The 17,192-nt window shown below is 43.3% G+C and overlaps 1 protein-coding gene across 2 annotated transcripts in view; it reads left to right on the top strand.

The window, feature by feature from the left end:
* The window catches only part of LOC142787048 (uncharacterized), a 107,229-nt gene extending 91,153 nt beyond the window's left edge, over nt 1-16,076 (top strand). The window contains exon 5 of one of the 2 annotated variants that reach the window (XM_075884676.1): nt 15,888-16,076. In XM_075884676.1, coding sequence (XP_075740791.1) covers nt 15,888-16,015 — 128 coding nt within the window. In that variant the 3' untranslated portion in view covers nt 16,016-16,076. Of the gene's footprint in view, nt 1-7,158; nt 7,333-15,887 lie in introns of those variants that run through there. The other variant, XM_075884677.1, reaches the window with a different exon arrangement.
* Nucleotides 16,077-17,192: the final 1,116 nt, after the last annotated feature.

Raw genomic sequence — 17,192 nt, forward strand, 5'->3', positions numbered from 1 at the left:
AATGACTCCGTTTCTTTCCATTTCCTTTAGATTGAAGTTCACGCCATCTCTCAGCGGGATGGGTATACGACGAGTGGTGTGAATAGCATAGGGCACTGCGTCTTCTTTGAGACTAATACGGTATTCTCCTTTCATGGTGCCTAAATCGTGGAACAGGGAAGCGTGTTTGCACAGTTTGATGAACTGAGGCCTCGTCTACAAATTTCACAATTCTTACAGCTTCTAATGCTGGCAAGCCTAAAATGACATTACTCGCCGAGTTGACTACAAAACGTCCTGCCTAACCTGACATCGTCTCCACAGAACATTTGCAGTGAATTTTCCTTTTAGGTCTAACACTTCACTACTTGGCCCCTCCAATATCCTGTTAGACTGCTGTTGATCTTTTGGTACAAAAGGAAAGGATGCTGGAACAACGTTTACCTCTGCTCCTGTGTCGGCTTTAGCACATACGGTCACACCGTCAATAGCGACTTGAACAAAGCGAGTTCTTGCAATCGTACCAACAAAGTACGTTTCACCCTTTCGATCTAATTGCTCATTCGAAGCATGAGTCTGGCGAATACTGCACAGGCCTACCTCAGATGCACTTGCTTCGGCATTTGCGAAGTCCTGCCTTTGTGGGCACACCACAGCGAAGTGTCCCCGTCGTTGGCACCCGTGGCAGATTGCTCCTTTTGCAGGACAAGATGACTTCCAAGGACGGGCTCTGCCACACGCCGCACACTTTTAGACGTCTTTGTTAACCCGTTGGTGCTCTGCCCACCCGCAAGCTTCTTTATAAACTGCATCGACCTCGAGGCTGGTTGCTTGGTGGTACGTACTGCTGTGAAGCTCATGTTCTTGTTGTACCGCTTCTCTCGTTCTTGCCCTCGACAGTGCAGTATTCAGATTCAGTATTGCGTCCATTTGGAGGGCCTCGGACAGCTTGGAGTCCTGTAGTCTCGTGACGAAACGGTCGAAGGTCATCCTCTCTTTGATCACGCCATAGTCCCACCTATCTGCCAGCGTATGTAACGCCGTCACGTACTGGTCCGCCGATTCACCTGCAACTTGGTGGTGACGATGGGAGCACGCACTTTCGTAGACCGAATTCCGTGTCGCAACGAAGTATGCGTCGTGGTTTTTCTTCACCACTTCATTGTCCTTTGACTGTTTTTCCGATAGATGAAAGGTCCGGAATAAGTTGCGAGCATGTCGCCACATCGTAAACATCAGAGTACAAACCTAGGCCTCCCCAGTTAGCTCGCTAAGGCCGGAAGCAAATTGATAATCATTGAAGTCTTGCAACCACACCGGCCACTCTGACACCTTGTTAAAGTTGAAGCTCGTTGGCGGTTGTACCGGGAAGGGCTGGCAGAAACCCGTATTTTCTGTACTCGCCATAGCTCGAAAAGCAGTGCGCTACACTTCTGACATCATGTCGGGTTTTCGTGACGAACGACACCATGTTGAACACGAACGGGAAAACGCCCCCGTACTCTTGATTTATTCCGAATATATAAATGTGCATGTATGGCACGCATGCTCAGGGCATTGCCCTGGTAGGGGCGGCATGACACAACGTAAACGTTACAGCTGAACGATTACGCCACAGGTACGCGCAAGCGTGTAGTTGGAAAGATGTGAAGAGAGGAACGCACAACTGTTGGGGAGACGGAAAGAGGACAGTCGCCCAAGCGTAGTGGGAGTGCAAACGCTGGACGCCTGACATACCCACGAGCAAGAGATGCTCCGCACATAAAAGCCCCATAAGCTCACCAACGCCGGCTTTGGCGACTATTACGCACTATGGACCATCCTTCAATGAACCCGGTTCCTACACATAACCAGTACAATATTCTAGCCAACTAGACGGCGAAGATAGTCACATGGCAACCGGAACCACGCAAAATGTTTGGCCATGCCTAGTTATAGTGCAGTAATTGGGCCATCAAGTTCCCGACACCAACATGCTCCACCAGTGTTAGAAGACGTGCAGCGTGCCTTCACAACTGATGAGTCCGAGATAGGCTCTCGCCTTGTCATCCTTGAAAGAAAAATACAGTGTTTAAAGCAACACTCCGCATTCATTCAGCGTCGAGCGTCGACTAGACCATAAGCACCCGTTGCATACACCGTGAGCGTCCACTCCTACGGCAAAAACTCCTACTTAAGCGCCCAAGTCAAAACCTTTTTCGCCCCAACTCCAGCACATCATTTTGGTGCTAGTAGCTAATCTGAATCAATGATGGCTTGTACATCTAATTCACCCGAAGGCATTCTGCAATAGAACTGCCGCGGTTTTGGCGGAAATGTGGGTGATCTAAGTGAGCGCCTCTAATATAGGAAGCTGCGTGCATGGCATCTATTTCATCAGGAATCCAATGACCTGCCAGCCGTATCAGGTTATATGGCATACTCTTTGTCTTGAACGTTGGGTCACCAATATTCGATGCCGAATTTTCCCCTGCAAAGGTCACAGTTGATGTGCGATTCACTTTTCATCGCACTCATGGGGACATTTCGCGATGGTGTATTTTATGGCGCGAAGTCATGGCTGTTTCAGTTCGTCTTCAATGCGGCGACATTACCATTGTTTGTTCTACGCCCGTCCGTAAAGTGTTCGCGTAGCTCGCATGGCTCTCGGCTGGTAGGCACAGTCAATGCGACAGCATCCTGGATGTCTTATGATGATAGAAGGTGACATTATAGCACCTTACACGATGTGGCGTGATGCTTATTGCAGTGCGCTTGACGTAAGACTGCGAGTTAAATTTACGGACGCGCAATTACGCTTCCTAATGATATGTCAGGGCCGTCAACTCGCACTCACTAGCGTTAAAACTCACGCACGAATCCTTTGTACCGGAACCTGAACACTATGTAATGTTAGGAGGCTTGTTTTGGTTGCATTGGTCAATCCAGGTAAGCTATACAGCCGGAAGCTCAGCAAACGTACCTTGTACAGCTGTAGCATTGCAATAGGTGACATTCCCAAGTATTCCCTGCGAAGAAGTTGAGTAGGACATAGGTGTTTATGAACCAGTTTCCTATGTATGAGGCGTGATAGATCCATAATAGATCCCTTTATTATAACTCTCAAGAACTTGTGCGATTGAAAATATGGTACAGTTTGATCATGATAATTACGGCATACTTATTCATTTATCGTCGCCTACAAGCTATGAGGTTGCATTACTCGGAAGAAAAGTTTTAAGCCTCCATTTTAGAGGTAACGTGCAGAATGAGTGGCAGATTTAAAATGCTCGCTCACCACTGCAGGCGTGTTACGGAGGATGTTCAAACGCAGATATCTGCGTACATTGATAGCCTGGCAGTGCTGCAGACTCTCAATAAGAGCAGTTAGCGTAAGACTGAACAACACAGGCTTGAGGACGCCACCCTGAGGGACGCCGCAGTAGCTGTAATGTGGAGAGGATCAACAATTTTTGGTGCTCACAAAGAAGGATCGCATTCACAGATAACGTATTCAGAGATACATCCTATCACCTGGTCTTACCTCTCTGACAGCTGTAAGTATTTATTTATGCGTAGCTTTGTCGTACGGTCCTTTACCGTCTCCGCACAAAAACGCGCAGACGCACTCACAGACTTTCTCGCGTTGAACGTAGGTGGCCAGGTTGACTGCGTTGTCAATCGATGATGGACCTCACCGAAATTCTGACGTAGCATCTGGGCAGGTGTTGTTTTCTGAGTACCACTCCAGGCATTCCAGAAGTATTCCCTCCCTAAGTTTGCCTACACAACTGGCCAATGTGACGGCAGGATGAAAGTTTGAACGGTGACTTGCCTGGCTTCAGAAGTGCAAATAGGCGACTTGTCGTCCAGCTTGTCGGGAGCGTTCCATCTTACAGTTAGTTGTATAAATCCAGGAGCAAGATTCTCGCAAATTCGCCCAGATGACACAGAGCTCTATAAGAAATTCCATCGGACCCCCGTGCCGATGTGCATCCACACAAAGCTAGTGCTGCTCTGAGTTCATCAATAGAAAAAGGCAAAGCCCTGCGGCAATACAGTGTTTGTGGACAGCTGGTCGAGGGCAGTAGGCTATTTCGCACTGCAAGTTGCCCAGATAATCAGGCACAAAAGTCGTCTGCCACGTCAATATCTCGTCTCTCTTGAGAAAGGGCGAGAGACCTGAATGGGGACTACAAGGGTTATAAACGTTTGTGAGGGTCGAGTGACTGACATAAAGCAGTACATTGTCATGATTCGAGTTTATCTATAGGGCACTGAATCTTCGTCTGTGTACGCCCAGCAACTCGTAAGTCTTCGAATGCCTCCCTGCGTTGGCATTTTTGTTCAGCACTCCACCGGATTGCTCGAATTGGTTCTAAGTCGATGTCAAATTTTGCTACTTTAGAAGAGCATGTGAGAGTTCACGTAGTATCACGTATGGTGCTTTTGATTCTCTCCTCTATATCAAGAGACCTTGGCATCGCTCGGCCATGCGTGGCTGAAATCGCAACCAGTCAACTCTATGAACGCGATCGCCTATCCTAGGTGTGGACAATTCTTCAACTTTACGTATGTGGTAATGTGGTCACCTCCTAACTTTCTATGTTCGGAAGCCACTCCACACTCCTGCCGAGGCCTTGTGAAGTAAAGGCCAAGTCGAGACTGCTGCTTTACGTTGGACAACGCAGAAGCTTTAGACTGTCGCCGTTTAGCAATAAAAGTTCATTGTCGGAGGCAAAGGGCACCAACTTTTTGCCTTTAGCATTGGTCCTATGACTTCCCCAGAGTCTATGACGAGCATTGAAATAATGAATTATAACTCACGTTTGAGAAGATAATGATAAGATAGCTTGAAGTTGTTTATGCTCGAATTGGCTCTAAGCAGATAGATAGACACCTACAACCGTCACGTTCAGTCTCTTCCTCACTGTTAAACATTTATGTTGATTGTGGTTCAGGTGACACCGGCTAATGAATGTAGGTGGCGTCACGGCGAATAAAGATCATAACTTTCCTGCAGCCCACAGTTATAAGAACATGAACTATCCATAACCAGAGAGTCTGTATTCGTTCCTCAAATTTGGCACGCAAATGGCAATGATGGTGAACGTATTAGTGTACACGAACCGACAGAAATCGGCGATGCGTGCTAGGTGGTTTTAAAGTGCCCAACAACTACAAAGTCTGCAGGTACGCAAGGCCTTGTCGCGGTGGTATTGTCTCTAAGGTACTACGCTGCTGACCCGCAGGTCGCAGGATCAAATCCCGGCTGCGGCAGCTGCATTTCCGATGAAGGCGGGAATGTTGAAGGCCCGTGTGCTGGCATATGAGTGCACGGTGAAGCACCCCAGGTGTTCGAAATTTCCGGAGCCCTCCACTACTGCGTCTCTTATAATCATGTGGTGGGTTTGTGACGTTAAGCCGCACATATCAATCAATCAATCAGGCACGCAAGCAAGCATGACACTCTAGGAAGGAGAGTGAATACTTCGCCGATAAGCAAAAAAAATACCAACAGGTGGTCAGCGAGTGTACATGCTGCGACTAGTCTAGAATATTTCTAAATGGTCTGTGTTGCGCAAAACACAATTTTTTCCTTGTGACATGGTTGGAGGCGATGCGCAGGAAGCCTGATTGCGCTATCGCGTTCTACACTTGAAGATGAAGCTCAAGAATCCTCCAAGCTTTTATCTACTAAGAATGAAGCAGCTCAATAACCATGCTCAAAACAATCTGGGATGCTGGAAATGGGAAACACTCGCTTGCAGAGAGTAAATATTCACAGTATAAAGCGTGAACTTGCGTCTTAGTTGTCTCTGTCGGACTAAGGTAAAAAAGAATGTAAGCTTATGATAAAACAATACACTGATGCCCGAGTTCTAGAGCTGATATTACGATTGTTCTGTTGACATTTTTTTTTACTTCTGCTCAACTAGACGTGGTGGTAGTTGTTCACTTCGGAAACAATTTCTTGACAAGCATTTCGTTTTACTCTCCTTCATTTTTCCTACGACAGGCGGGCTTATCACCAGCAGCTTACATAAATGTGCGTATCTTTGTGATCAATGACTGCTACACAAGTTGGTAGGTTCCATTTGAAAAACACTGGATGTATTGGCGAAACACATTCCCCTTCTTTACTGTTAAACTTCGGGTGCAATCTTAAAAAAATAAACCAAAATTTAGTCAACAGGCGGAGAAACCTTTACTAGGGCTTCATTTACACTGACATCAGACACGCAAAATGAAGCGGTAGTTTTACATGTGAACCTGATGATAAATGCTATGAAAACTTAGATAAATAGGCAGAAGCTGATGAGAAATTCTGAAATCTATGTTGTTCTGGGATCAGTCAATTTCAGCGCAATGTGTTTGCAATGTTAAAGATACAATGATAGTTAAAAAAAACTTTATTGATAACTCTCAGTCTCTGCGCTTAGGTTCTCTCAGAGTCCACGAAAATTTCTATTGTACCACGGCTTGGTCAATATTTATAGTTAGTAAAAAGTGGCAGCTTCGTAGTAGTGGTGCTAAGCCTGAAGCGAACGCACAGCAGCCTGTCACTCCTTGTTTTTTTATAGTTCGACTTTAACTATTAACTTTCGTGCGTGCCTTCTGTGAGGGATTGGGCAAGAGTTGAATAGTTTTATACAATGTTATAAAGTTTTAGAAAACTGTAGGTTATATCATTAATTATATGTCATTCTTTCTTCTTCTTCTTTCTCTCTGCTTTCGTCATTCGATTTGTTTATCCGTTCTTTTTATTATTTTTTGGCTGCATGAGAAACGGCTGGGTGGCCCTCATTGTTTCTCATTATTCTTGTACTTACTTTTCTTCTTCTATCGTTTATAGCTGTGTATTTGTATTTATTTTTATTTGAGTATCCCTATTTATCGCCTCCTTTTTTAGCATTTTGATGTAAATTTTTTATTTCTTTGCCGTTGTGGCTTCCGCTATCTCTCTCTTTGTTTCTCTTTTTTATGTATTTTATTGTTTCGTGTCTCTATTATATTTCTGTCTATTTTGCTCTTTCTTTTTTTTTATGTCGCTTTCTATCTTATACTGCACCCTAGTTAGTGTTTTTGTCTTTCAATCTCTTTTTTTTCTTGATAACTCGCTGTTTTCCGGTTCCTCTTTTTTATCGCTTTCCTAATTCTCTGGTCATTTTCATTTGTATCGTTCCCTCTCTTGAACAGGTACGTTTTTGCTTGACACTCACCCCTACAGTCCACACTGGTGGGACTATCCCAATTCCTAAAGCACATGCCAACATGAGGAGTTTCCACAATGGCGCACAAGTTATCAGGAGCTTGAAGCGGTTCACTCTAAAAAAGAATAAAGAGACTGCGTGCAGGTTATCTATGACAATATTTTTTACGGCAAGGCTCAAGTTATTGACAGCTTAAACAGCCTCACTGTGCATAGTGTATAGAACAAAAGGAGCATTTCAAAATTATTAACAGTATAAACAGCTAGTGCGTGCCTTACAGAATCTCAATCAAGTTTCGCACCAAGAATTTTCACAAGGCTGAACACTGGCGGGATTTTCACTGCGCAGCACACTAGCCTACCATGTGCTGCCGTCGTAATGCTCTCTGCTTTAGGATTGCAGCAGCTCAATGATCAGCCTGAAAACAAGGTGGGATGATGCTGAAGGAAGTTATAAACACATGTGCGGAGGGTAAATATTCAGAGTAGAAAGAGTGAACTCATGTTCTGGTTGCCCATCCCTGTCTCTATCGGATAAAGTAATAAAGTTTGTGAGCGTATGACAAAACATTAGTCTGATGCACAACCTCTATAGAACATAACATGATTGTTTCGTTGCCAGTTTACATGACTTCTGCGTAACCAGGCGTGATTGTTGTTCGCTTCATAAACCATTTCCTGAGAAGCATTTTGTTTTACTCTCCTCTCTCTTACCTAGAAAAGAAAGGCTTATCATCAGCAGCTAATGAAGATGTGCTTGTCCGTGCGTTGACTAATTTCTCTAAAAGTTGGTAGGTTCAAACTGAAGAGCATAGGACGTATAGACAAGACACGGTCGCTTTCGATAATCTTATACATCGGGTGCATTCTAGAAATAATAAAGCGACATGTTGCCGACGGCGGAGTAACCTTTTATCATAGCTTCACTTGCACTGCCATCACAGATGCAACGTGAAGCAATAGCGGTGACATGTGAACCTAAGGATAAATGTTTTAGAACTTAGAGAGATAGGCAGAAGCTGATAAGTAATTATGTAATCTAAGTCGTGCTGGAATAAGTCAATCACGCCATGCAGAAATCTCTCCCTCTTGTTCGTCGAGCACGTTGATAATGACCACTTACTATTGCCAAAGCAGTTAGTGCGCTTTGTGCAAGGCAGCAAAACTCTATCTAAAAGGAAGCAAGGAGTTAGAAAGAGTGAGACGGAAATAAAAGTAGAAGGGAAACTGAAAGGGAAAGAAAGATCAAGAGAAATATCAATAGAGAATAGGTGAAAAATCACAGCAGATTCACGAGGTGAATGATAGCGAATGGGGCAAATATATCCACAGCCCCTCCTCGTGGTAATACGTGTGCGCGTGCGTAAGGCCTACGAGGAAATCGCAAACGGCAGTGATTCGTCCACCAACCTCTGAAAGCTCAGCATCGTTCAGGAGTACGAGGTCAGACTACACGAAATACACACGTGAACGAACAGACGCACGGACAGGCACACAGATGAACGGACGCACGGAAGCACGGATGGACTGAAGGATATTCGACCCCACTCACCATCATTCACTCAGCGGATATGCTCCCACACCAATTGTATTGGTATATAATGCAATGCAACTGGCTACTACGACTATTACGATGACACGGGACGAACGACCCACGGCGTAAGGAGCTTCACCCTTGAAAAAACTCTGCTGATCCCATGTACTTTGGAAATCTATCTTATGCGCAGCATACAGAGGAAAGGTGACTGCGTTGTAAATTTTTATTGACCTAAACGCTACTCAATGGTGAATATATGCAGAAATGCTAGATAAATGAACTCCAGTGAATGGCGCTTCACTACAATTACCGTCAACCCGAAATGACGGCTGTAAAGTAGGAGTACGTATATACTGTTTATAAGACTGTATAGCCAGCCCTGTAGCCACAATCGATGTTTCAAGAACATTGCAGTCTACTTGAGCAGCAGATGAGTTACCTGGCATGGATCTGCGGTAAAATACCTAATTGCCACGCAGAATGGCGGCGGTTGATTTGCGCTGGGACCATGATATTTATTCTTTGAGTCATTTAGATCAATGCTGCCGGTGCCAGCTTTCAGGAGTGAAGCTCATTAGGGCCGACCTGGTTGGCTGCGATGAGGCACAACAAAAGCGAAGTCGAAACTGAACAACAAAAAACAAAAACGTATGTGCAAATGACCGACTTTGTGTGTTATCAACTACATGACAGCACAATATATGATCAGCTGAACCATCCGTATGTCTCTCTTTTCATCCATTCACGCTTACATTAATTCGTCTATTCATCCGTCCGTCCACCCATCTGTACACCTTTTATACTAGTCGGCGACCTCAACGTAGTCATTATGAACCTTAGGACATATTGCTTCACCTACGCTACATCATTCACTTCGTTGAGATGAGTCATATTTCTTAAAACTCTCGAAATAAACTTAACAATGACTTTTCATGCTGTTCTTTGGTTAATATGAACTGTCAAAAACCTTTAATGCATTGCACTCAACTACAATTTCGTATTGTACCGACTTACTAGCAGGCTTTCACATAGATGTACGTATGAATAAGGTTCAAAATTTGATAGCCTGCACCGCCGCGGTGGTTTAGTGGATAAGATACTCGGCAGCCAAACCGCAGGTCTTGCGATCAAATCCCAGCTCTGGCGGCTGTATATTCGATGAAGGAGAAAAGGCTCTGTGCACGTGTGCTCAGATTCGGGTGCATGTTAAAGAATCCCAGTAGATAAACATTTTCGGAGAACACCACAACATCGTCTCTCATAATCATATGGTTGTTTCGGGACGTTAAACCTCACATATAAATCAATCAAAATTGGATGGTTATTACTGTATCTCCGATTGACGCTTCACAAACGTTGCTGTCGATTCAAAAAGCAGTTGCAAGACCTGACGTTGCTTTGTGGTCGAATATTTGATTCCTCCGCAGAATTCTATGGTTCAATTTCTGTTAGGACCCTGGCATTCTTTAAATTTGGCTGGTCAACTCTGTCGATTTCAGCCTTTTCTTAACGCTAACACGTTTAAACTACCGATGTGTGTCCTCGCCCTTCCTGGGTAGGTATGAAGTGTCAATCGCTTGTGGCAAATACCCACATACCAGTGGCACATACCGACCCGTGCTGATGTGCCACTCTCTAGCGGGGACTGTCTGACGACGCACGTGACGGAATCATGATATCATTCATGTTATTCCCAGCGAGTCATATTCTTCAAAAATCTTACTCTCCCATACTAATTTTAAATAGATAGATAGATAGATAGATAGATAGATAGATAGATAGATAGATAGATAGATAGATAGATAGATAGATAGATAGATAGATAGATAGATAGATAGATAGAAGGCAAACGTGCTTGAAGTAGCAAACAAATGCCTCGCATTTACTATATAAAAGTAAGGACAAAGATTGATCGATTGATTTGTCGGGTTTAACATTCCAAAACCACCATATGATTATGAGAGACGCCGTAGTGAAGGGCTCCGGAAATTTTGACCACCTGAAGTTCTTTAACGTGCACCGAAGTCTGAGCACACGGGCCTACGACATTTCCGCCTCCATCGGAAATGCAGCCACCGCAGTCAGGATTTGAACCCGTGACCGGCGGGTCAACAGCCGAGTACTTTAGCCACTAGACCGCCGCGGCGGGGCAAGTAAGCACAAAGAAGCAACAAAATCAAAATGGATGGATGAGAAAGAAAGAGAAGAGGAAAGAAAAAGAAAGCCAAAGAGAAAAGCAAGCTTGGAGAACAACTAGCACTAGTAGTAATAATCTGGTCTATTAGCACAATCACACAGTCAAATAGAATTATTTCAGATATTACCTGGTATTATCTTTTCAATTATTTCAATATTTACTTTTCAACATTGTCAAGTGATTTACTACATTTTAAACTACAAGATCCTGCCCGATTCCCCTAGAGTGAGTATGCACCATAATTTGTAAAGCTCAAACGAACACACAAACAAACCAACAAACAAATAAACCAACAAGCAATGAAGCCACCTCCTTCTTGCCTCTTAGATTCCAGTTATTAACAGTTCAAACATTCTCAAGACTATGAAAAGTAGGTAAGACGAGTATATATTTATCAGCCAACCAGGCCTGTTTTTTTAATGTTTCGGGACCTCGCTTTCCTACACCTCGGGTAGTCTTTACCCTGCAGGTTTTGACCCAACACAGCTAAGGCTTAACGGTATTGGCCTATTGAGTGCCCTGTTGAGTGAATTGATCATATCATTTGATGATATGTTTGACAACAATATGAAGGTACCACTTGAGAATGCATTGAATTTACTTTTTTATGATCACCCAAATAAGATTGCCTCAACGGTTGTCATTGCAGCTAGTACTTTACTATGGAAAGAAAAGGCCAGGGTAGGGAGTTTGTCTACACAAGAGGATTGGTCGCTTTCTGTTAGACTTCCTGGTTATACGCAAATATTCTTGCCTCAATTCTTAGCTACTATTTGAGACCTACTTGGTGAACTACCCTTATCCGTACCTTATCTAGATATCGCTCCAGCTTTTTTATCACTGTGTTCTGATCTAACTACTCTAACAAATTCACATAATTTAAGGTTAATGCGCTTAATTGTTACTCACCATTTGCGAAACCTGTGGTTATTTGGAGTCACTGGTCAGAAGGAATAGCAATGAATGAAGAGAAAGAAAATGAACAACCTCCCGTCTGTGGCACGATGCCACAACAAAATCCGTACAAACTTCTCAGAAAGAAAAGCCTCCGAGTTTTCAGAACATTCGCTCTGGTCCGTAAATTGAACTCGAGAAGCTACACAATTGATAGCTCGAGGGCGAATTCATCAACAATTCGAAACACACCGACGCAGGTGCTTCGAATTGTCGATGAATTCGCCTTGGCGCTGCCAGCTGCCAGGTTCCTGGCTTGCTCAATTGGTAGAATGACCACCGTGAAAACGCGTTGATCCTGAGTGCGATCCACGGACAAGGAAAAATTTTAAGGCATCTATACGGCCTTTTCTTTATGTGAAATCCATACGGATTTCTTTGTGGCTTTGGCCACAAACAGGGGGTTGTATAGTTTTTCCTCATAAGAGTTTTCGGCAACTAGGAGGCTTTTCTTTCTTAGAAATCCGTACGAATCTCCTTGTGACTTCATACCCCAAACCAATCGCTGTCTGTTTTAATTTTATTAACACTTCTGCCACCTTCCGGGGTTTCGCATAACTCCTTCGAAGTACTGAATGAAGTTGCGGACACTCGACAAACATTTCTCTTGCACGTGCAAGTCTTTCTGTGCTTCCGGTTAGGGCTTTTTTTTCGCTGCGGCAAGATGCAGATACCCTGCTTTATTGGTGCATACTTAATTCTCACTTCCTCAGCTGACTTTATGCTTCTTCAGTTCCCTTAGGGCAGGAACTGGCGTAAAACAGGACGGGTAGAAGTAGTAATAACGAGATGATGTAAAATTTGTAATTTTAATTTTGGCATGCACAGAGCGGGCCTGGCAAACTCTTCTTTTTGCTCCTTTTGCACTGAGACCAAAAATATACAGCACTTGTTACTGAGCTACCGACATTATTCCTCGATCAGAAAACATAGTATCGAAGTTATAATGCGCCAACTCGGTCTACCATTTACGTCGGCCTTCCCGTTTTGTTTTGGGGCATCTGCGCTAGGACACTTGGGCAGGAATATATTCGCTGTCGAAGAGTTCGTATGCGATTCAAAAAATTTATCTGTGGAATACATCTCTAACAATTATACATTAAGTCATCCAAGCGAAAAGGTCTTTGGTTATTGGGAGGTCGAGAAAAAAATATAAACTAAAATCATAATAAATCTTCATTACCGCGTCATATCAATTGCATCTGCAATCCTTATAAACACTTACAAATTATAATTATAAATATAATCTATGTGATTCGTCTGCCTCTGATCTGATCCCTCTAAGTGGCTATGTTAAATTACCCAAGAAACATTGTCACCATCATCGTCATGTTCAGCTTGGCACTTCCACCAGCGTCCACACCTCGAGTGCGAAGCTGCCTTAATTTCCATATAAACACAGCACCGCGAGGTTCGTTTCAGCTTCTCGATCGACCGGATGTGTCAACAGCAGCATGAAATGGACTCTGTTTGTTATTTTATGAATTCTAAAACATAGCTACTTTTGCGCTATGTTCAAGAAGAGCACGCTTACAGTCTTTCTTTTAATTATGGAGAAGCTTTCATCTTCAAGCGGAGACGCACATATTTGCAAAAGGTGCGTGAGTCATGAATTTTTTCTGATTTGCACTCAGGAAATAGGCGCGCGACTAGTTGGTCATTTCGATGTTCCTCATAGACCTGGTGCAAGTTACCATGGAGATCGGCCATGAAGCGTGAACTCATCTGTATCACGTACGTAAGTTGAACGTATGCGACGCACATGTTCCTATAGCCTCAATCTACGCCTGGCGTTTAAGACAGGCAGATTCTACACTAAGCACTATAAAATATCTGGGCACCTTTAAGCTACGCCTTTAATTCTTGAACGCGGCAGCGATATTATGTACTTAGTAATAGGATGGAAAGGTGGGCTAGTTGGTAATTCATGGTGGTTCCGCGAACTGGGAGCACGGGGGTAAACACAGACACAAAGCGAAGAGGAGACACACAGCACGAGCTGTGCTGTGTGTCTCCTCCTTGCTTTGTGTCTGTGTTTCAACCCCGCGCACCCAGTTTGCTGAACCATCGTGATGTACTTAGTGCTTACTAAACCACTCACTACATACTTTTTATTGCATTATGTTACTTGCCAAGTTCATTTATGATTTTCTACAATGCAATTCATAAACTGGAAGAGCCGTGTATCCGTTAAGCTTTCGCCCATGGCTTAATTTTGTCTAACGGGTAGCATATGCTTGAAATCAACGACAATTACGGAAGTGAACTGGTTTAGAATTCGTTCGGGACCCACTATGTTGTCTTAAGGCAATACGTGTAGTACCTTATGTGCCGTTTATAATGAGTGGCGTGCTCTAAATCACGATACCATTGTTTTAATCACATGTCTAACGCCTCCTTGCATTGTACGCTTGTACCACGTAATATTACTGCAATATAACATCTTTTATTCTGAAGTCTGTACGCAGGACGCCTGTGTTTTCTAAAACATTTTAACTGCTTTTCCATTCAGGAGGTGTTTTTTACTGCATTTGTAAGCAGAAGCTGTGCGGTGGAGCAGCCGCTTACAACGCAGACTTGCATGGTTTGATCCTCACGCGGACACGAAAATTTGTTGTGTTTATTTTATTTACTTTTTTCTAGGTTTCTGGGCCGTAGTAAATATGACAATTTTTGGCTCACCACCAATACCGCCAGTACAGGAATTTCCGCGAAACTAGCTCTTTAACACTATCGCGTTAATAATCACGCTAATCCATACTGCATGAGCTAGCGTCTGAATGCATATAGAACGAAACTTGACCGTATGATGAAAAAGTTAGGTCAAGTGAAGAGAGTTGAATTCGAGAAATTTTTCCCCCCTCCTGGCGGGAATTCTCGGTGGCCTGCCTGCATATGTGTCAGCTGTTGAATTCACAAAAATATGTTTCTGATACGCTAGAAATTGCTTGCGTAGAAAGTGGCATAGTTATTGTGTTTCTTTTTGGGAATTTCAGTTTGTAATCGTAAGTAGCAGGAAATTATTTATTTAAAGATATTTTAGTAAGTCATCTTTCATTTTTATGTGAAAATTCAGAATACATGTGCAACTTCTTTTGTGGTTGTTCTCATTTCGGGCAAGAAAAATAAAAGTTTTGATAATGGCGTGCTATTGGGGCACGTCAAATGACTCGTAGAACAGCGTGGTAATGTTTCAAAACTTCAATGACAGTGATACGCAGCATACTGTGATTAGGTCATGACTCATTGGTCATGGGAAAGCTTCAATTCACTTTAATGAGTGATGTGTGTTGGTACATGTTCATGTTGCACTTCTAGGACACAGACATTTTCAGTAGTGCTCATGTGCAAAATATCACCTGAAAAGGGATGTTACCTTGAATAATTTTATACAGGGTGTCCCACATACCTTGAGCCAAGAATTTGAAAGCGAAAGACACTTCATAGACGAATTGAACGGAACGTGTACTACTTGCACTAGCCTGTAGGCACTCAGGCTATATTTATTTCTCCCCATACTAACTATATATAATTTTTAATTACCTGGAAACCCGAAATATGAACAATAAGATGTAGAGCACTTTCAGAAGCCACTGACAAAACTGTTTCCTGTACGATAAATCTAGCGCTGTTATTTTTTCCGGGTTGTAAAAAAAAAACTACCGCAGCAGTATAGGAGTGCGCTCGCGATCCGTCACACGACTTCTTTTCACGTTTCGCGGGCTTTCTTTACAACGTGGGTTTTCGACCCATACATTAAAAAACTATGTAATTAGAAAGAATTATTCTTTAGTAAGGCGAGAAATAAAAAAAAACAACCTGAGTACCTACAGGCTAGTGCAAGCAGTATGCATTTGGTTCAATCTGCCTCCTAAGTGCCCTTCACCTTCAAGTTCTTCGCTGAAGTTATGTGGGACACCCTGTATATGATTGCATAGTTGTCCTGATTCCATGCAGTTTGACCGCTCAAATAATTGTAGGTTGAAGCTGAACCATGGTAGTAATGACGTTTTTTTTTCTTTTTTTAGGAAATGACTATGAACTCCGAGTAAAGAATGGGGCGCAAGGAAATAAGGGGTGTTTTGAGAAATTTACGTCGCACACAAAGAAGGCTGGATCCAGTAGCAGAATACAAAACTGCTCAAAAACTTCTTAGGTCACACATCAGCAAAATATTCACAGTATCGATAATAATAAAATGATCTCCTAACGCAAAATATGTTTTTTAACTAGATAAATTTGTAGATGCTGCATTTGCAAAATTCAAGTTCCGTAGTGGAGGACACTCAACGCATCTTCAGAATGAATGGTGTTTATTTATTTCTATTTATATATTTACAGCATACCTGCGTTGCCTCCAAGGCGCGTTCAGTATCACGTTCTTGTTCAGTGTCACGTTCTTGTTCAGTGTCACATCCAGACATATTCAGTATAACACTCTACATATTTTGGTGTGACAAACAACAAAAAGGTATGAAATTAGGTGACCGTCAAGGTAAACAGTAGATTAGCGTGTTGAAAATTTGCAGGAAACTCGAAGAAAGAACTCCACTACGACACTAGGACGCTTATGCCTTATTGTAAACACAATACGGATGTCAATCAAGATTATCATACACAGAAACACAGTTTCCCGGTAACATATTCCAAATTCGTACAGTTTATAAGAAAAAAAAGGCAGCATAACCACGGAGTGAATGAGGGAGAGTGGGGCGAAGCATCCGTCCGTTCATTCGTTCTTGCTTCCGTCCAACCATGCATCCGTCTGTGTGACCGTCTGTGCGTCCATTCGCCCGTCCATGCGTGCGTCTGTTCGTGCGTCCGCACGTCCATCTGTGCGTCCGTCCTTGCGTTCGTCCATGTATCCGCCCCTGCGTCCATTCATGCATCCATCCGTCGGTGCAGCCATTCGTGAGTCCATCTATGCATCTGTTTGTGTGTCCGTTTGTTCATCTATCCAACACGCCAAGTGCCGCCATCTCGCATTTTTCATCATATATTCCGCATATGCCCCGCCATCCAGCAGACATTCAAAGGACTAAACGAGAGGTGGCACACGCACACTTTCTTACGGCTTGCGCTTCGTGTCTATTTCCCACCTTTAACCACCTCGAGTTCATGGTATATACTAGTTCACTGTATTCATGGCACTGCAGCCCAGCGCTCGCTAAACCTTTATAAAACGAAGGAAGTTACACCCGGCGAGTATAACGTAACAACCCTTTCTTGTCAGATAGTGCTCAATGTACTTCCCAATGGCTGCTAAGGGGGAATGATAGACAGGAGAATTCCGCTTTTAGTTAACGCGCACGCTGCGAATTTTTTATTGTTCA

Source organism: Rhipicephalus microplus, unplaced genomic scaffold, assembly GCF_043290135.1.
Source record: "Rhipicephalus microplus isolate Deutch F79 unplaced genomic scaffold, USDA_Rmic scaffold_42, whole genome shotgun sequence".
Classification (NCBI taxonomy): Eukaryota; Metazoa; Arthropoda; class Arachnida; order Ixodida; family Ixodidae; genus Rhipicephalus; species Rhipicephalus microplus.